This window comes from Denticeps clupeoides, chromosome 7 (genome assembly GCF_900700375.1).
Source record: "Denticeps clupeoides chromosome 7, fDenClu1.1, whole genome shotgun sequence".
NCBI classification, from domain to species: Eukaryota; Metazoa; Chordata; class Actinopteri; order Clupeiformes; family Denticipitidae; genus Denticeps; species Denticeps clupeoides.
This window is the reverse complement of record NC_041713.1, coordinates 2,913,679-2,934,660: the sequence shown is the minus strand read 5'-3', so window position 1 is coordinate 2,934,660 and position 20,982 is coordinate 2,913,679. Positions and strand designations below refer to the sequence as shown.

Sequence of the window (20,982 nt, the reverse complement as noted above, 5' to 3'; positions counted from 1 at the left end):
TTTATTTTTTTCTCCTCCTCTCCAGACGCTTTTCAAGCTCCGTTGGAATGAAATCACAAGTTGTGGCGCATACGGGGGTGGGATTAGTGCGCTCCTGAGCATGCCCCAGATGCCACGCCCGCACACGTGCATGACTGTGGACGCGGTGGAAGGACTTGTTTTATTTGCGTATGCACGCCACGGCTGTTTGGCCTCTCTGTGTGCACGTCTGGAATCGTGGCGTCCTGGTTCGAGCGCGCCGGGCCACGTCCTGGTGCGGCCCGGCGCACGTGACAAATGTCATTTCTCACCGGCGTGCGGCTGTGACAGTGTTTGCACAAGAGCGACGAGCGTTATAAAACGTTTCCACTTTAGCAGCCATATCCCAAGCAGTCAGCGTTTTTATATTGTCTGAGTTCAACCGCAAACCAGTCCGGGAGGGTGGCGCCGACGTTTGGGAACACTTTCTAGTACCCGAGTGAGGCAATAGAACGCCAGCTGAAGCAGGGCACAGGGTCAGTATTTACATTTACGGCATTTACCAGACGCCCTTATCCAGAGCCACTTACAGTCAGTAGTTACAGGGACAGTCCCCCCCTGGAGACACTCAGGGTTAAGTGTCTTGCTCAGGGACACGATGGTAGTAAGTGGGGTTTGAACCCGGGTCTTCTGGTTCACAGGCGAGTGTGTTACCCGCTAGGCCACTAGCACCCTATTTAGGTTCCATGTTTCCTCTCTTGTGGGTAAATTTGTTGATTGCTTCCTGTCAAGCAGTGGATCCAGTCTGGATTCTGGACACATACGCACGTGAAGTGGGCCAAACCTGCGCCTCTTTGTGCAAAAGACATTGTTCGTCCAGGAAGTGCAATCCCAGAGGAGTGGGGCGGGGTGGAGTCAGAGACGTTTTCCCCCCAATAAACAGGAAAGAAAGCGTTTTAGCCTACAGAGGCTTGCACGCTAATCTGGTTCAAGTCCCAACAGTGGATCGTGTCACAAGAAATGACAAATGTGGTTTTGAGAACAATTACAAACTGTTTTCCTGGATAACCTGGAATGCGATGCGGGACAAGAATGTGCAGCGTGACCACGTCCACGATGTCCCACGTAAGCACGGTCTGCAGACAATCCAAATGCCCATGCCAGTTTCATTTTAAAAAAGTGGCTTCGTAGCTCAGCGGCCAGATCTCTGGTCTTGAGTTCGATCCTCACTGGAGCCTTCAGATGTTAGTCATTTTTAGGGTGGTAGTGGCCTAGTGGGTAACACACTCGCCTATGAACCAGAAGACCCAGCTTCAAATACCACTTACTACCATTGTGTCCCTGAGCAAGACACTTAACCCTGAGTGTCCCCAGGGCGGGACTGTCCCTGTATCTACTGATTGTGGATAAGGGCGTCTGGTAAATGCTGTAAATGTAAAAAACGGAGACATTTTGACTTAATGTCTTGTAAGTACCGCATCCAGGTCCGTTTCGCTGGATGAAAAAAAAACGAGTTTTCCGTGTGCCGGAAACGTGAAACGTCCGAGCTGCGGTCCTGTTAGCGCGCCTCCGGAGACTGACGCAACGGTGCGCAGTTCGAATTTCAACAGAGGAGCCCCTATAGAACCTATAGGCCAGGTACACAATGCATGACGTACGCGGCCCGCGCCCACACGGCCGGTTTCCGTCAGCTGACGCGCCGTTGATATCAGTCCAGAGTTCAATCGTTTTTCTGTCATTATCAACAGCCGATTGACGTGTCCCGCCCTCCAATCTGTCACTATCAGTGACATTGTCATCTTCAAACATGCTTGTGCTGTTAGGACATCAGCTGACTCTTCCGTTCTCCCATAAATGTCACATAAACCTCGGTGTCCAACCTTAAGTGTTTTTCTAATTATTTCTTTTTTTTTTTATGATAAGACATCCAAACCAGTGTTGAGTGCCATTCCTCCAGGCTCCTTCCACACGTTCCACATGTGGAGATGAGGCCTCTCCCTCATCCTCCCAGGACATTATGAGGATATTATCGTGAAGAATGAGTGCAACCACAACGGCGGCACTGTTCGGGGTTAACGTAAGAGGTGGGTGGGGTTCAAACGGACCTCCAGGATACACGCGGGCCTGAAGAAAAAAAAAATCTGTACAAAAGCAGACATTCTGATGCGGACCGCAGATAATCCGATCGCCACGACGCGCTCACGTCTTCTTCAGAAGATTGGCACAGGGGCGAGGAGTACACAGAGCATTCTGGGGCGGAATTTGTGCGATTTCACCGCGACACGCCCGACGGCGGCGTTTACAATGTCAGAAATAAGCGAAAGAAACATTAAAACGTTGAGAAACAGAGTCGCCTGCCGCGTGGGAATTCCAGAGATGAGACTGAAGATGAGACTGCCGAAAGAAGACGCCACCGAAGGGGAGTGTCGAAGATCAGAGCGATAAGATGGAGCCGGATTATGTAGGACTTTCTAAGGAAGACCCTGTGGGTTGGGGTGGCCTTTCCAAATTCTGGATGGGTGGTAGTAGCCTAGTGGGTAACACACTCACCTATGAACCAGAAGACCCAGGTTTAAATCCCACTTATTACCATTCTGTCCCTGAGCAAGACACTTAACACTGCGTGTCTCCAGAGGGGGACTGTCCCTGTAAATACTGATTGTAAGTCGCTCTGGATAAGGGCGTCTAATAAATGCTGTAAATGTAGAATTCTGTTAACGTTGAATTCCGGAGCCACGCGTGAGACATACCGAAAGACATTTAGATACGAAGCGTGGGACCGCCAACCACATCTGATGCCATTTGAAAAATGGACCCACGTTCTATAGCTGTTCTAATCCTCTCAAAGAAATGTCTAGCAGGAAAGACTGTCCCGCCAAGACACACCCACTTGGGTTACAATCCTGTGTTTTGTGTCTCTTCTTTCAGACGCACCGAGCGGAAAGCGGCAATGCTCCGTACCTTCGAATCCCATTGGTCAAACTGGTGGAACGGGCTGGATGAATGGTTGCCGTGGGGACCTGAGCTGGGATCAGGTTCCAGAGTCTCTCCCTTCCCACCTACCCCCCCCTCTTCAGATGGGCGGGGCTCCTCTCTGACCAACGTATTAACCCAGCATGTACAGTCACTGCACATCCGTTCTGACTCCAATTAATCCACATTCTGCCCGGTTTGTAGGGTTGTCCTCCTCTCCAGTGCCAGTGTGACGCGGGAGAACGTGCAGAATCTCCTATACAGAGTAAAGCATTTACATTTACAGCATTTACCAGACGCCCTTATCCAGAGCGACTTACAGTCAGTAGTTACAGGGACAGTCCCCCCCTGGAGACACTCAGGGTTAGGTGTCCTGCTCAGGGACACGATGCTAGTAAGTGGGGTTTGAACCTGGGTCTGCTGGTTCATAGGTGAGTGTTTTACCGAAAATTCTAATTCTGTGTTTTGGACTATTCTAAATAGAAAAAGTGGTCGCCTGGGGCTTAAGAATGAAACAGGACACGCAGTCCATGAAACTCTGGACTCTGGAGCCCATTAAACTCGGAAAACAGCCACCACGATTAACCCCTACTCACCAACACTCATACTTTGCACGAGTTGCACACCTCTGCCTAGTGAGCCCGGGCCCGCCTTGCACCCGCGGACTGGTGGCGGGAGTGACTCGTGACGTCACCCGCCGTGCCCCCTCCTCTAAGCGCACCTGAGTCTCCGCGTGGACGGCGAAGGCGGCTGAACCCGCGGTGACCCCGACGCGACGCGACGCGGCGCGACACGCCCCCCCTCCCCCAGGCCGGGCTGCGCGAGCCCAGGACCGGCGAGCGGGACGCGGAGAGACGCGCAGAGACGCGGAGCGGCCGGGCATGACGCGCGGCGAGAAGGACGGGGACGGAGGGGGCAAGGACGGAGCCAGGAGAGCCGAGCATGAGCAGGTACGCGCGGGGCTCCGCCAGCGTGGCCACCTGGCCGGTGCGCAGGTAGGGGACGACGTCTCGGTGAACGGCGGGACGTTTATAAACGCGGACGGGGGAGACGTCGCGAGTTAATAAAGTGGCACAATCACGGTCGCACACCTGGCAACAAAGGGCGTGGCGAGCGGGCATGAGTCAAACCGGCATAACAGGCTGGGAGCAGGTCCGGAGGCCGGGGTTCGAGTGGCCGGGGTTCGGGTCTCTCCTGGAGCCCAACTCGAAGCGTGTCGTATGCAGATGCAGTTGGTGTATAGCGACCAGGTGCCTGCAGGGACCATGTGTGGCCCCCGGGGGGCGCCGCAGACGCACTTTTAGTAGCGCTTTTAGTCGGGATTCGAACCGGCAACCTTCTGATTAGTTGAAGTTTATTGTCATATGTACAAAGTACAGCGTACGGAGCACAATGAAATTCTTACTTGAAACCCCCTCCCACGCAGACAGAACATAGGACATGAAGAAGGACATAGAAGACAAAGTGGTGCAGCAGCAATAAATAAGTCACAGAAGGCTAAGTTGCATAAAGTGAATGTGCATAATCTTAAGTAAATTACATATAGTAAAGCATAAATCAATTTATTGCTCATAGAGATAGAGCCACAGTTACTGTTTGTTGACCAGCCTGACGGCGCTGCGGTAGAAACTGTTCCTGAATCGTGTTGGGCGTGTGTGGATTGTCCCAAGTCTGTTGCCTGATGTCAGGAAAGTGAAAAGTGACAGTGCAGGGTGGCTGGGGTCCCTCAGGATGCTCTTAGTTTTCCTGAGACGGCGCGTGTCGTAAATGTCCGTTATTGCTGGGAGTGTTATTACTTCCATCATATGGAGGCCTGTTAGCGCCAATATTAAATAGATAAATACTTAGATAATAAAATGTTAGTACAGTTACAGTACAGGCCAAAAGTTTGGACACACCTTCTCTTGATTTTCATGACCATTTACGTTGGTAGATTCTCACTGAAGGCATCAAAACTATGAATGAACACATGTGGAGTTATGTACTTAACAAAAAGTGGAGACCTGACCTCCACAGTCACTGGACCTGAACCCAATCCAGATGGTTTGGGGTGAGCTGGACCAACAAGTGCTAAACACCTCTGGGAACTCCTTCAAGACTGTTGGAGAAGCATTTCAGGTGACGACCTCTTGAAGCTCATCGAGAGAATGCCAAGAGTGTGCAAAGCAGTAATCAGAGCAAAGAAACTAGAATATAAAACATGTTTTCAGTTATTTCACCTTTTTTTGTTAAGTACATAACTCCACGTGTGTTCATTCATAGTTTTGATGCCTTCAGTGAGAATCTACCAACGTAAATGGTCATGAAAATAAAGAAAACACATTGAATGAGAAGGTGTCTCCAAACGTTTGGCCTGAACTGTATTTCAGTCGGGAAATGAAAACATTGTTGATTCAGTATGACATGAATTATAAACTAGAAATGACAACATTAATGAATTAAAAGTATTTCTCAATTTGGTTAAATCAAGTGTATCCAGTGTATCGGTCAGTCTGGCCGATCAAATTAAGTGAGTCCGGGTCCTTACCAGCATGGCGCTACCAGTTAAGAGATATTGGTAAGAAAGTGAGAAAATAGTTACCTCGACAAAATCCTCCGCTTTTTTTTTTTTTTTTTTTTTATGTAATTATTGATGTTTTTTGCCTATTAAGTTTTGTAGCCCTCCATAGCATCCAGACCACAGACTCTAATGGCATTAATGACTAAACCTCACAGAATTTCACATCATCAGATCTTGGCCATGTTTTGCATGGAATGACCCTTGTGAGTGGACAGGTTGGTTTAAACGGAAACATCTCCATCGTCAGACGTCTGTGCATCTTTTTATAGACAAGTGAGCTCCAAAATGGTCAACGGTTCCCTCTCTCCAAAAGACCTGGGGAGGGTAATCCACGCTCTCATAACGTCCAGGCTGCATTGGCAGGAATGAAAAAAACATGTATTTTCAATGTTTTTTTCGAAAGCACTTAACAATGCCGGCCTTCGCTCAGGCCGTCCAACCAGTTTCTGTTTGAAGTCCTTAATTTCAGACTGGAGAGAAGAGGAGAGTCCCGAGGCTTTGGTCTGCTCGAAACCTGGAATGTTCTAAAGTACACGTTTTAGGTTGAACTTTTTTTTTAGGTTGAGTTTTTTTTTTTTTTTTTTTTTTTTTTATCTTGGTTCCTGGGAAAGTACAGGTCACCAATTGGCATGATGGAAACAGGCAGTATTGCTGTTGATAAGACAGAAATTGCAAATATTAAACACCCCCTGCCTGCAAACGTATGTAGGCGTCACCATGCAGATACAAAAAGACGATAAATCGATCACATTCCTGCTTTACACTTTAGCATCAATATAAAAGCATTGATCACCTACAGCAGTACCTCTAGAGTTTTCCAATTCAAAACAGGTATAGATTATTGATGATTATCCAGTATCTTTGAGACCCTCTGTCAATCGTAAAATATTCACAGGAACATAGAAATGGCCAACATAGAAATGTCTTCATTTAAACACCCAGTAGTTCTTTCGGGGTGAAGGGTTGAATGTTTAAGGTACAATTTTTCACCCTATTACCATTTTTGGAATTTATTTATGTGTGTGTGTGTGTGTGTGTGTGTGTGTGTGTGTGTGTGTGTGTGTGTGTGTGTGTGTGTGTGTGTGTGTGTGTGTGTGTGTATATATATATATATATATATATATATATATATATATATATTTTAAAGATGTCTGTTGTATTGTGTGTTAAATCCATGCTGTTTTTTTGTTTTTCTTTTCTAGAGCTGGATTGCTCAGAAGTTTAAGAAGAGGGTGTGCACAACTTTTGTGGAAGACTCCAGGTACGACACTACTCAAGATAGGAAATAGGGGCGGAAAATCACGTACCAAATAGTCTTACTATGAACCCCAGGAGTAGAGTGTTTTTTTTTAAATGAAAATGTTGTTAATGTAATGATAACTGCTGCAACGGTCCAAATTATGCAGTCCCGTGCGTTTGCTTCAGTAAAAAACTATACGTTTTCCTTGTTTACTCTGTACGTGAAGCATTGTTTCGTGTGCGTCGCAGGCGCCCCTAATTTTGTTAATGCTGTGCGGCTTGTATCTGGTGACTCATGCTTCTTGTTGCTCAGAATTTTGCTTCCCAGCATTTCAGACGCCCTCCGGCAGCAGCCTTCCGCTCATACTTTACATTCAGGGCCTGTTGGAACCGTGTCACGCCGTCATGTCCCTGCACGTGTTGTTTTGTGCGTCTCGCTCTCAGCAGCGGGGCCCTCTGCCAGTGCGGCGGGAAGCGGGAGGCGCACGGCTCCATGGCAACAGGCGACAATTTCGGGGCGGCCATCATGACCCAGTGGGACAGCGCCCACCACACCTCAGAGGAGCCCACCGACGCGTTCGGGGAGCTGGAGTTCGCCGGAGAGGGATGGAGGCACAGTCCTGTGGGTATCGGTCCTTACACACCCACCACGTTCCCCACCAAGTCTGGTGTCTGATACTGAAACACCAGCAGCTGATCCTGCAAGTTGTGGCTCATTTTTTTTTTTTCTTTTTTTACTTTTCTCAACACATTCCACAGAAGCACAGTCATTTTTTTTGTCATGTCACTGCATGTTTTTAGGCATGTGGATGCTGAGTTTATTTTAATGAAGAAGCAAAGAAATATTCTGTCACAGGCTTGGTGTCTGTGTAAAAAAAAAAAAAAAAAAAATCCCATTCAGACATGGCCTGGGTGCAGCAACCGGTCAGCAGGGGGCAGCAGAGCACCTCTTCTTGTGGCACTCGGCGAAGCGCAGGCCTTCCTGCACGACGCAGTGCCTGCGCACACTTGTCCGTCGTCCATTCCTCGTCCCACGGAAGAAACGTTCTGTAAAAAATGGATATTAATTCTGTTACAGTAAATCTGCCCTTTCGTCCCGTGGCTCTTGGGTTTCCTCGGCACGCTGGCCCCTGGCCCCGGCCGATGACCTCACCGCGGGCTGTTTGTGTTTACCCAGGCGCCGCAGTCAGTCAGGGCCTCGTCATGTGCCAGCAGGTCTATGAATAACGCCCGCGGATTTTGGTCACAACGCTGCACAGGGACGCGTCAGCAGAGAGGGACCCGAGGGACGCGGCCGAGCTCGAGCGCACGGAGGCCGGCCTCCGTCAGCAGCTCCGTTCCTAATCGGTGACAGGAATGTAGAGGCCAAGAGCGCAGATTCAGCAGCCGACCCTGTTTTTTTATCATTTCGGCATCGTGGACTGGATATAACGGTGCAACGCAAAAAAAATTCTGCTCGCGACACAAGCTGCACAAAGCTTATGCACAAAAAATGGCAAATATTTAAAAAGTTTATTGTTACATAACTGGCAGGGTTTTTTTTTTTTTGTTTTTTTTTTTTTAAACTATATTTTTAGGCATTTTTGTGAATGACACACATTTTGGTACAATGGGGAAAAAAAAGAACATATTATTAACAATATTAACCTCCGGGCAACAACCAACATAACACAAATAAAACTCGACAAAGACCTGAGCAACGCGAGCAAAAAAAAATAATTCTACACGTTACATTAGTGAACACACTTGTGTGACGATACGTGGTGTTACAGAGCCTGATACCTCAAGGGGATTTCTCAATGTTTTTTATTAGGGCTGTCATTAAAAATGTTCATTGCACATTTTGCAAAAAAAAAATCTGACAAAAGCTGGCAATAAGATTGATTAAAAAAAATAAAATAAAAGAGAGAAAAAGAAGACAGCCGACCATTTGTCCTGAATACGAAAGTTTTATCACGTCACGTTTTATCGCTGGTTATATAGTCACGAGTGAGACACATAAATTCAGACATACGGAGATGTGATATAGACGGAGGGTCGCGCTTTAGTCACAGTATAAAGTTCCCCGTGTTCTTCTCTCCCGTGCCCAGTTTGTGCGTCTGTCAAGCGAGTCGCCGCCCAGGGCCGTCTACGAATTGCTGACGGACCACTGGGCCATCTCGCCCCCGAACCTGGTGGTGTCAGTGGTGGGCGGAGAGGGCCAGGAGAAGGTGAAGTCCTGGGTTCGAGATGTGCTGAGGCAGGGACTGGTCCGAGCGGCACAGAGCACAGGTGAGAGTGTAGTGTGTAACGAACTTAACTCAGACCACAAAGTCCCCGAGTGTCTCCAGTGGGACTGTCCCGTCCCTGTGACTGCTGATTGTAAAAGTTGCTGCCACACACTGTCCAGACATGTCCCCGTACTGTTGTAAAGTCCAAATGTTGCTTTTTTTTCCTCAGGCGCATGGATTCTGTCAGGGGGGCTGCGAGAAGGGGTGGGTCAGTGTATTGGGGAGGCTGTCCGGGATCATGCAACGGCCGCCTCCTCCATCTTTCAGAACAAGGTGGTGACTGTGGGCGTGGCCCCCTGGGGCATGGTGTTAAACAGACATCAGCTGGTTAATCCCCAGGTATACAAACACACACACATGTGTGTACAAACAGCTGCTCACTGACAAGTGATTTGCCCAATCAGAAGCTCCGCCTACAAACCAATGCATACTCTCTCTCTCTCTCTCTCTCTCTCTCTCTCTCTCTCTCTCTCTCTCTCTCTCTCTCTCTCCCTCCCTTGCTACGATATCAGGGCAGCTTCCCCGCGCGATACCACGCCCAGCACTCATCACCCGACTTCTGCTCCCTGGACAAGAACTACCAGGCCTTCCTGCTGGTGGACGATGGCACTGTGGGTCACAGGGGGGGTGAGACGGCTTTCAGGGTCCGCCTGGAGGAATACATATCCAACCAACGCACCGGCATGTGGGGTGAGAGTCTGTGACTAACTTGAACATGGGTCCCAGAATGCATTTCATTGGCAACTGGACTTTTTATCTCAAGTTCAAGTTGAGATAACCATTACCTGGATGATTGAGAACCTTCACAGATGTCCCAGAATGCATTGCGTCTTTTCATGATTCAATGTGTGTTATACGTTTCCCATTTTTACCTGTCCAATTATGACTTTTATGACTATGACAGATTGTGGCAACATCGAGATCCCGGTTTTGTGCATGCTGGTCTCTGGAGACTGCTGCACATTAAAGGTGAAGGACCGTCACAAGAATTTTAAAGAATATTAAAAACGAGACGCCTAGAGACAGGTCCTTTCTTGCACCCTCAGAGAGTGGACATGTCCTTGCGTAAGAACACCCCATGGCTGGTTCTTGCCGGTTCCGGCCTGGCAGCAGACCTGATCTGTGATGTTCTGGACAACCTGTCGGACGAGACGACTGAGGGGGACAGTGCCGAGGTGTCCAGTGCTGAGCTGAGGGAAGGCGTGAAGGACAGGGTTCGCAGACATTTCCCCAGTGACGCCAAGCTGGAAAAACTTGTGGACAGGGTAAGTGGAATTCTGGGCGGAGTCTGGGTGTGTGCTCTGTTCCTGATTGGCTGATAGATGTTGGTAGAAGTTTAAACCCTCTTGTCTCCGTCCTCAGGTGATCAGCATCTACCAGAACCGGGATCTGATCACAGTTTTCAACGGAGAACAGGAGGGGGCAGATGACTTTGACACCGTTCTCCTGAGAGCCCTGGTCAAAGGTAACCTTCTACTGGTCTGAACGCCACATGAAAGCTCATTCTGCAAGAGAATGTTCCTTATGTAATGACCGCCACAACACAAAAAGACACAGAAAAATAGAATAATCTAAAATAAAATCTGTTGACACAAACGGTAGATTAGAATAAATTAGAATAAAAATTTGAATAAAGATTAGAATAAATTAAAAGTATTATTGACCAAGTAGTAATATTGCACATGCGATATTGCAACAAATTTAGCAGCCGTTTAGAGAGCAACGTGATATTGCAAATAATAACAGCACATTTTAAAGCATTACACAGTATAGCAAATCATCACACAATGATTCTTTTTAGCCTGTAATAAATATGCAGCTACAGGCCGCAGGCTATAACAATAACAGCCTCCCAATTTATTGGAGGAATTGAAAACCATTGTCATATTTTCTGAGATTGTCCTGCTGGGCAGCGTTGGCCTAGGGGTTAAGGAAGTGGCCCGGTAATCAGAAGGTTGCCGGTTCGAATCCCAATTTGGCAAGGTGCTACTGAGGAGCCACTGAGCAAAGCACCGTCCCCACACACTGCTCCCCGGGCGCCTGTCATGACGGTTAAATGCAGAGGACACTTTCACCGTGTCATCGTGTTTTACAATGACAATCACTTCACTTTCACTTTCTGACAAAGATTATTGGGAAGAAGGTCACAATGTGTTACAAAATATTTGTGCATGTCAAATACCACAAAAACAGTAAGAGATTATTTTTTGGAAATATTGATCAAGAATGTTTGAAACAAAATAAGCACCTAATCTTACTGCTAGCTAGTAAGAAAACAAATACCAGGAAATGTCCGCCTTTGAGTACATGGATCAACATTACAATGGACCTTTCTAAAATGGAGAAGGTTGTGTCACATTAATCAGAAACTTTCCATTGTACTGGAGAAAATAGGTAAAATATTTGAGAACCAAATATTAGGTATATCTAAGTAACGAAAAATATTACTCCCTGTATGTAAATATCTTTGTACAAATGTGAATGTATATATTTTTGTTATGTAAAAAAAATCTAAATGTACAAGATAATGTTTGCCTTGATTTAAGGATTCAAAGCGTTTATTGTCATATGTACGGATGAAATTACATTTCTCAGTGAAACGTGTCCATGTTAATGCCGTCTGATATGCGCCTTTACTCTGAGCAGCCAGCAGACGTCTCTCCAGTGACGCCAGCGATGCCACTGAGTACATCGAGGAGCTGAAACTGGCCGTGGCCTGGAACAAGGTGGACTTTGCGAAGAGCGAGCTCTTCAGTGGAGACATCCAGTGGCACGTGAGTTTAACGTGGATGTCCACCCATCAGTCCCATTCAACACCAGATCTCAAGAACACCTGGAGAGATTTTTCAAATCATTTAGTCTCTCTTTCTCTCGCTCTCTCTCTCCCTCATTAGTCAGATTTATCTATGACTATTGTAGTGTAGTTTTAGTCAGTGAAAATTTTATTTCAGTAATGTAATTCTATTTAACCCACTCAATATTTTTTTTGCTTTTTTTGTGAAGTAAAATGATTGCACACAGTGACACAAAAAATGTGCCCCTATATAGAACCAGTACCTAGTAGGAGAGGCAAAAACATTTTCTTTTTAGTCAAACCCATTTCACAGTTAAAACAAGGTGATCTTATTATTATAATGTTCTTACATTATAGACTCAGGAATACTCCACATCCATTCCAATGGCCGTGTTTCTCCCCATGTTTTTCTCTCAGCCATCTGCCAAACCATCACAAGTATCCTAAAATCGAATTCATGCCGAAACTGTGTATTGAGGAAGTAATCTGTGTGACACAGGAAACAGAAATGCTGCATGAAAATAATAATGAGATTAAACACGAGGAAATAACGTCTCGTCTTCATGAACAAAAACAAAGAGAAATTTTTGTATAGTTTTTATTTCGCAAAACACAATTAGTCTCGCATTGATTAGTCAACCGTGTTACATGGTGTATTTTGTTAAAGTTCTCGTCACATGACCACCATTTGCATTGCATCTTATCTCATTTCAGTCAACTCGTAAAGGTACGTTGTAGGATTTTTTTTTTTTGTAGAAATTTAGTTGACAAAAACACGAACACGAACCAACATGAACCTTTAAGACGTCAATGAGCATTTTACACACCAAAAGTAAACCATAGTTGTGATCTGTTCTGTCTTCACTCCGTCCCTCCTCAGTATAGCGATCTTGAGGACTGCATGGCTGACGCCCTGGTGAACGACAAGCCCCAGTTCGTCCGGCTCTTTGTGGAGAACGGCCTGAACATCCTGGACTATCTGAACTACGGGCGCCTGGAGAAGCTGTATGGGTCCCTGTCTCAAAACACGCTGGTCTACAGCCTCATGCAGCAGTGGCTGGAGGAGCGGCATGTGGGGGACGGTGTCCCGACTCAGGGGTCGCTCGATGGAAGCTCTGTGAAGGTTCCCACCAGCCCCGTGACCAAGTCCTGCAGGCAGCCGGGCCTGTACGAGGTGAGGGGATGATGATGAGCGTGATGTATTCAGCAGCAGTCTGTTTAGAGCAGCATGTTGCTTTCATCCGAGAGAGAACATACTTCAAGACAAGCAGACAAAATGGAGTTGAGCGACTTATGGTCAGCGATGGATAAGCGTTTGGTTCCAACCATCTGTTGTAAATTGGGCTGCATTACACCAGTTAGGCCCAGGCTCATGTGTGTCCAAAAACCAGCAGAAGGTGTTCTGAATCTTTCTTCTTGCATGGCCATGTGCATATGGATGACATGGCAGCAGGATGCACAATGGGAGGAAGACAAAATGGAGGCAGTGTGATGCTTGGGCCGTGCATTATAAATGTGATGTGCTTGAAAAACAACTGTGATCCATGAACCTTGCCATTTAGGGGTCTGCTTCTGAAGGCTTTATGGCAGAGTCCCTGCCTTGAAGGGTCACGAGTGGTTTTTCCAGAAAGGGCGACTTGCTTAGCAATAAGGACCATAAGGACTTCATCTTCAGAAGCCCCTGCGACATCCCTCTCTACTGCTCCAGTCGTTCTTCAACTTACTTTGAGCTTGTGTACGTCTGAAGCTCGAAACTTTGGACTCAGTGTTCATACATCCCGCCCTCGTGTACACGCAGTTCAAAATAACAGGATCTGGAAGCAAAGGTACTTGGACTTCAGTAGTCCTGGAATCCATTTTCATTGCATATGTTTTATTATATTTCTACTGAGTTAACAGTAATGATAGAAACGATCCAGTCCTTTGTGGAGAACGTAATGATCTTTGTTGTGAGGCAGATGAAAAGGTTAGCGGGTAACACACTCGCCTGTGAACCAGAAGACCCAGGTTCAAATCCCACTTACTAGCATCGTGTCCCTGAGCAAGACACTTAACCCTGAGTGTCTCCGGGGGGGACTGTCCCTGTAACTACTCGCTCTGGATAAGGGCGTCTGGTAAATGCCGTAAATGTAAAATGTGATGAAAAGCGTTTCGCTGATGCTTTGCAGGTGTCCCAGTTGTTGCTGGCTGTTCTGGGCGATGTGTGTCAGCCATTTTATTACACCCCCCTCGGCCTGCAGCGCAACATGAGCGCCAGGAAGGTGCAGAAGGTAACACTTCCTCACTTCGCCTCACCAGGCACATTATATGGTGGACGGTTGGATCTCCTACCTCGCTTCTCTCTCCATCAGCATTTAGGCAAGCTGCTGAGGTCTGACTGCCCGTACAGGAACGTTCTCTGCGACTACCCCTGGGCGTCCCTGTTTATCTGGGCCACTCTGCAGAACCGGCGGGACATGGCCATCTACTTCTGGGAGATGGTACGGTGAAGGGCAATTAAGGTTTCAAGCAGTACATTTTCTGCCTGGTGCTGTAGAAGATTTATCTGTATGTTCGAGGGCTGGAATTATTTCTGACACCCAGAAGCATTGGGGAGGGGCCTATTTTAAGTCCTTCCTGTCAATACGTCGCTCCTTCAGGTAGTGTGAACTGTTGGTAATGTGTGGTTATTATCTGGTCACCAGGATGTAAAGGGTCTGGATTTCAGCTGCATAGTTGAGTCCATGTTTTAATGTAGTGGCTGATGGGCTGTGATGTGTCCTTCCAGGCCGGGGAGTCTGTGCTTGGAGCGCTCACCGCCTGTAAGATTCTGAGGGAGCTCTCCAAGCTCGAGACCGAGACGGAGACCAAGCTCTCCATGAAGGAGCTGGCCCAGACGTTTGAGAACCTGGCGCACGGTGAGGAACTGAGAGTCCGATGGGGCATTACCTCAGACAGGAATCGACTCCTTTCTGTCGATATGTTGGGTGTTTGAGGTGCCGTGCATGTTGAGGTTCTGCGTAATCCATTTTACGTTGAGGTCAGTAGATCACCTCACCAGTGTAGAGCTGGGTCAATGCGTTGGATCAAAAAAAAAATTATTTATTAACCAATGCATCTTAAAAAGAATCGCCAGATTGCCCAGCCCTACAGCAGTGCTGATATGTGATGGGACCGCATTGCTGTGGTGTTTCTGATCTCTGATCAAAGTGTTCCTGACCAACCTCATCCAGAAGCAGCAGGTCACGTGACCATCGTCAGTGTAACAGTGTGCAGTGATGATGAGTGACCAGTCAGGAGATGTGTGTGTCGTGTTTTATGCATGTTTGTGTGTCTTAGATGTGTTCAGCGATTGCTATAAGAGTGACGAAGCCCTGACCTTCACGCTGCTCGTCAAAAAGTCCAAAGTCTGGGGCGGGGCCACTTGCCTGCAGATGGCCACTGCGGCCGACGCCCGCCTGTTCTTCAGCCACGACGGCGTCCAGGTGTGCAGCCGCCCCGCCCGCTGGTACTTTTTCGAGCATTTTGCATTTCTGTTCCCTTGTCCTCATCCGTTTCCTGTCCGGTCCCACCTTCGCTGCTTTAGGCTCTGCTGTCTCAGATCTGGTGGGGGGACATAAAAAGGACCACGGAGGTGTGGAAATTCATCCTGAGCTTTTTCTTCCCTCCGCTCATCTACAGCAGCCTCCTCTGCTTCAGGTCTGTGTCCAGGGCGACGGTTCCATGTCCAGTCACGAGCTCGGTGTGACGCCCGTGTCCTCTTTTCCACAGAGAGCAGGAGAAAGTCACCGACGACCAGAATCCCGACGCCGAGCAGAATCATAGCGTGGACAAGGAGGGGTCCGTGGCAGTGTCCCTCGATCCCATGCGCTCGTGAGTGATGAGCAAATATTGATCCAAATTAGTAAGCACGTGTATGACGTGTAAATGTCTTTCTCAGGGACGAGGAGCACGAGGAGACCCATGCATTAAAGTCTGCGGTTAGAGGTGCGCACAAGCAATAACCTGCATTGATCCTGCTGACCTTTCACCTGTGTCAGAAGAGTAACGCCGTGCCGTTTCTCCCCAAGGGTACACCTCCGCCACCAAGAAGCGGCCCTTTCTGCTCCACCGGTGGCGGCAGTTCTGGTTCGCGCCCGTGACCTCGTTCCTCGGCAACGTCCTCATGTACTTCCTGTTCCTCTTCCTGTTTGCCTACGTCCTGCTGATCGACTTCAGCCCCCCGCCTCCCCACGGGCCCTCGGTTGCTGAGCTGGTGCTGTACTTCTGGGTCTTCACCCTGGTCTGCGAGGAGATCCGGCAGGTCCACCATACGGTCAGTGTCGTCTACAGAAACTTCTCATCTTTGCTTGTGTCGCCGTAATTTTTATGGATGCATAAAGATGAATCGTTCACTTTTCTAATTTGCACATTCCACCGAAACCAAATTTCAACCTTTGCCAAGGGACCGTTAACAAATGGCATCAAGTGAAGAGAATGAAGAAGGGAAAGGGATCACTGGGACGATTGTTATTCAGCACATTGCCGAAGCAGTGCAATAAATATCCTAATAAATAATATCTTAGTTCATAATTTGATCAAAAACAACCAAGTACCCAGCCGGCCCTCAAGTTCTTTCTGATTTGGACTGGTTTCGTGTTCTCGGACACGCCGCCCTGTGGGAGGGAGGCAACGCATGCCTGAACGAATACGCATTTGTGCACCATTTGCATTTGCGGCATCCAGAAAGTGCTGTCCGGTCACCATCGGTGAAGCAATCGGTTCTGGTTCACAAACGGAAACTCCGACCCGGATCAGGCCGCCACAGTCACTACCGGCGCTGCTTTTTAGCAAGACATCGCCAAGCAACGGCACTATGATATAATCGTCTGCATTGCGATGCCTCGATTACGAGACTCACATCCACACCCCTAGTGACAATCCTGACCTGTGTGTGTCTCAGATTTTCCTCGGGGATTCCACCAACCTGTTCCAGGGGCTAAAGAAGTACATCCAGGACATTTGGAACAAGTGTGACCTAACCGCCATTCTCCTTTTCACCCTGGCCGTCATCTGCAGGTGTGTGCGTGTTTCTTGCGCCATTTATGGGGCGTAAATGAAAATTCCTGTCCGCCTGACTCCCTGTATGCATGCGCTGCTCTTTTTTTTTTTTTTTTGAAGGATGTTTCCCGGAACGTATGATTTTGGCCGCTCGGTTTTCTGTATTGACTACATGGTGTTCACCCTGCGCCTTATCCACATCTTCGCCGTTAACAAACAGCTGGGGCCCAAGATTATCATCGTTGGTAAAATGGTGAGGGCATTCAGTCGTAGGAAAAAGTCAATATCATTTATATGAGACTAATGATTTATGTACTAATACCAGATGATGAATTGCATTATTGTATTGTCCATGTTGCGTTTCCTAAGTTGCGATCTATGATTGATTTTTATCTGTCAGGTGAAGGATGTGTTCTTTTTCCTCTTCTTCCTGGGGGTGTGGCTAATGGCTTATGGAGTGGCCAATCAGGCGCTCATTTATTCCTACGACCCCCGGCCTAACTGGATATTCCGCAGGGTGTTTTACAGGCCGTACCTGCAGATTTATGGCCAGATCGCTGTGCACGAGATCGATGGTATGTGCGTCATGCATCAAGTATCGTTGTTGGAAACTGGCGCGCACCTGACAGCCCCTCAAATTGCCTTCCGCAGCTGATAAACGGGAGGAGAAGGAGTGCACAGACAACACCACTCTTATCTGGCAGGGGGCGGAGCCATGCCCCAAGACTGACGCCAACTGGCTGGTCGTCATCTTGCTGTCCATCTACCTGCTGGTCACGAACATTCTGCTGGTCAACCTCCTCATCGCCATGTTCAGGTAGCACCGACCTCTGATCGTGAAATGCTATTAGCAGTGTGGATGTTGGAAATGAACACGCAGACGTGGATGATTCTGCATCCATGCAGTGCAAAACATAATCGATTATACCAGAATGACGTCGCTTGGTGAGTTTCTTGTTAAAAAGTATTGCGGTATTGACCGGGGCAGCCTGATCTGAGTACAGCGCGGCTCCGGGTAGGGATTCGGCCTCGTCCACACGGATTTTTGCTGTTTAACGCTCGTCGGGATTACGGTAGTAGCCTTGTAGTTAACCAGAAGCCTATGAACCAGAAGATCCAGGTTCAAATCCCACTCACTGCCATTGTGTCCCTGAGCAAGACACTCAAACCTGAGTGTCTCCAGGGGGGGGGCCGTCCCTGTTAAATTGACGCTAAGAAAATGCTGCAGCGTTTATCTGTTTATCCGGCGTTCAGGCCGCGCTCGCATGACACCATGAACACCAGAAAAACGTCTGGTTTAATCATCCGTGTGAACGAGGCCGAAACTCTCATCTCACTGACGTATTTGAAAACACCGTGTGAAGTAATGGAGAAAAATCGATGGAATGCATCATGATTAATCGATTAATCGAGGCATTGATAATCATAATGGAATCGTGAGACCAGTGAAGCCTCATGTCTCTCTCTCTCTCGCCTGCTCCTTCTCCTCGCCTGTGTTCAGTTACACCTTCAATAAGGTGCAGGAGCACAGTGACACCTACTGGAAGTTCCAGCGCTACAACCTCATAGCAGAGTACCACTCGCGGCCGTGCCTGGCCCCGCCCTTCATTATTATATCCCACCTCCGTCTGTTCATCAAGAGGCACATACTCAGAGTGTCTTCGAAAAAAATCCGACACTTTGGTAAGTCTGCGCCGCCGTTCTGCGTAACATGTTCGGGGTCAGTATGGATATGTAAAAATCGTCTTCTCTCAGTTCTGGAGATAAGCAGCAAGGAGGAGAGCCGACTGAACACGTGGGAAGCCGTTCTGAAGGAGAACCTGCTGTCCATCCAGAGCAAGAAGAAGCGCGACAGTGACACAGAGAGACTCAAGCGCACCTCCACCAAGTGAGTCACATGCAATAGTTCTTTTCGAAAGAACTCATTATATGTTAAATAATGACACGGTCTCACTTATTATAAAACAAATTATTTTCACAAAATTGGAGTCAAACAGATCTGCCCATACTGAAGACACCAAGTCATGCATTTTTACTGTGAGATTTCCACCCCCTCTGGCTCTATCTAGTGGTGCTTCCTTTTATGACACTAAATTCTGAAAAGACTTTCTATCTGATGAAACCTGACATTCCATGACCGAGACGATGGTCTCAAACGTCGTATTTGCCCTCCTCAACTCTTTACCTGGCCTTCAAAATGCCTCCTCTGCTCTTGCAAGCCGTACTTTTGGAGAAGGAGTGCACTGTGTGCCCGTGGTCGTGTAGTCGTAATGAAGAGGATTGGCAGTTTTTCTAGGTTTGTGACAGCATCGTAACTCATACTGGCATCTTTATGTGCACGTTTGCCGTGTGTACGGACGTTAAAGGGCGTGGCCTGTGTTTATCGGGGGGGGCGTGTTTATCCCACCGCATAACTGAAGTGACTGACGGAACGATCACCGTGCCGCCAGGTTGATGTCGCGCTCTGCTGCCGCATGTACTGGACGGGAAAATAACATAAGATGGAAAAATGTAAAATTGATCGGCGCGCTGTCTCTCTTCCTGAAGGGTGGATGGCGTCCTGAAGCAGATGGCCGAGATCCGAGAGCACGACCGCAGGCTGAGATTGCTGGAGTCGGAGGTGTGTGTGTGTGTGTGTGTGTGTGTGTGTCCGCTTTTGGAGACGCAGCTGTTCTAACTGCCTGCTCAGCACAGAGCTGAGTTTGACCGTCTCTCTCTCTCTCTCTCTCTCTCTCTCTCTCTCTCTCTCTCTCTCTCTGCCCCCCCCCCCCCAGGTGGAGTACTGCTCTAGCGCCCTCGCCTGGATAGTGGACTCCCTGTCGCAGAGCAACCTGATCAAGCCAGCGTACCCTCCCCCCACGCGCCGAGGTACTCGCCTCCTGCTATAGGCGACCGTCGGGCCTGCTCTAGCGTTTCTGCCACCCCCTTATAACATAATCAGGTTTGGCCTAATATAGATCGCACATATTTATACAGAGGTGACGGGGGCAGCTGATTGGCCGGCTGTGGCGCAGAGCGTCAAAAAAAAAAAAAAAAAAAAAAAAAAACCTGCTCATATGACGGGCCGCTTGCAGCACACAAGCAGCTGTAAAGCTCTGGCGTAAAGCTGCGCAGTGCGCCGTGATGTAACGTGGGGGGGGGGGGGGGCCAGAAATCGTTATAATTTACAGGTCCTGTTTTATAATCAGATTGCATTTACATCGACCCCTTCCTTTCGCCCCAAACAGAATCGGGACTCTCTGCGTCAACACCTGCAAGCTGACCAGTCGCCTGCACGCTGACCAAAGGAGAAATGCACACATTTCTTTTCAAACGTAGTATTTATTCCCGTGTTCTTGCCGCGCACTGTTCATTTTTTACGAGTCCTTTAATGATTATGATGTTCGAACGACCACACCACAGCACGGCAGAGCAACAAGACGACTGTTTTTTTTTATGCTGCTTTTTAAAAATCACCGTAACTTGATCTGTATTGGCCCAATATCATCTCAGGTTCAATTATATGTAATGTTTCAATTGTGTTTTTTTTTTTAATGCTCATTTGAATCGATGAACTAAAGAACTTTTGTTATTTTGTATGATCCTCTCCATGTTATGCGAAACATAAAAATATGAAATAAAAAGATTGTATATTTCAGATTGCGCCTTGTTGCTCGGTGTTTGACTTGTGACCTTTTTTCCTCTGCCTCCTCTCATCGCCTCCCTTTACCCGCATCTCGCTCGCGCTCCTTCGGCTCCCGCCCTGGCAGCATTCCCAATATTCCTGGAGCCCAGCACGGGTGGGTCCGGATCAGGTTGTTCTAGGAGATGGATACTCCTGTAAAGTTCACAGAAGACCAAAAGGCAAGTGGGAGCTCCGGGCTCCTCCATAAAAGCTATACAGGTGGTGAAGCGGTGGTATCTTATCCGCCGTGGAACTTCCGGTCCCGCTCCGAATCCGCACATGAGGATTCGGCCGTTAAATGTTTGCCAAGGCCGGGCAGGGGGGGGGGCTCTGGTTAGTCCAGCATCGGTCTGAAAGGCGTTCGACAATCTGTGGCGCTGTGCAAACTCACGTAAGCCGAGCTGCCGGGAAACCGGATGAGGGCGAGAGGCAAGGATGTATTTTAAACGGCGCGGCTTCATGCAGCTCCACTTTCAGCCACATTGCAGTTTCTCCCTCCCTGACC

The 20,982-nt window shown here is 48.0% G+C and overlaps 1 protein-coding gene across 3 annotated transcripts; it reads left to right on the top strand.

The window, feature by feature from the left end:
* Positions 1 to 3,363: 3,363 nt before the first annotated feature.
* trpm4a (transient receptor potential cation channel, subfamily M, member 4a) lies at positions 3,364 to 20,450 on the top strand. 3 transcript variants are annotated; one of them, XM_028985277.1, is made up of 28 exons: positions 3,364 to 3,881; positions 6,694 to 6,752; positions 7,178 to 7,352; positions 8,821 to 9,001; positions 9,170 to 9,339; positions 9,513 to 9,690; positions 9,905 to 9,969; positions 10,047 to 10,265; positions 10,363 to 10,465; positions 11,647 to 11,774; positions 12,675 to 12,968; positions 13,963 to 14,064; positions 14,146 to 14,274; positions 14,562 to 14,691; positions 15,113 to 15,258; positions 15,360 to 15,472; positions 15,545 to 15,646; positions 15,714 to 15,760; positions 15,844 to 16,088; positions 16,716 to 16,831; positions 16,934 to 17,066; positions 17,214 to 17,388; positions 17,465 to 17,630; positions 18,315 to 18,496; positions 18,569 to 18,701; positions 19,361 to 19,433; positions 19,588 to 19,681; positions 20,041 to 20,450. In XM_028985277.1, exons 1-28 carry the CDS (start codon positions 3,813 to 3,815, stop codon positions 20,073 to 20,075), a joined length of 3,762 nt encoding a protein of 1,253 aa, XP_028841110.1. In that variant the 5' UTR covers positions 3,364 to 3,812; the 3' UTR covers positions 20,076 to 20,450. The 3 variants fall into 3 exon arrangements, with proteins under 3 accessions (XP_028841110.1, XP_028841109.1, XP_028841108.1); XM_028985276.1 differs by having other exon boundaries at positions 7,175 to 7,352; XM_028985275.1 differs by having other exon boundaries at positions 3,366 to 3,881; positions 6,694 to 7,352.
* Positions 20,451 to 20,982: the final 532 nt, after the last annotated feature.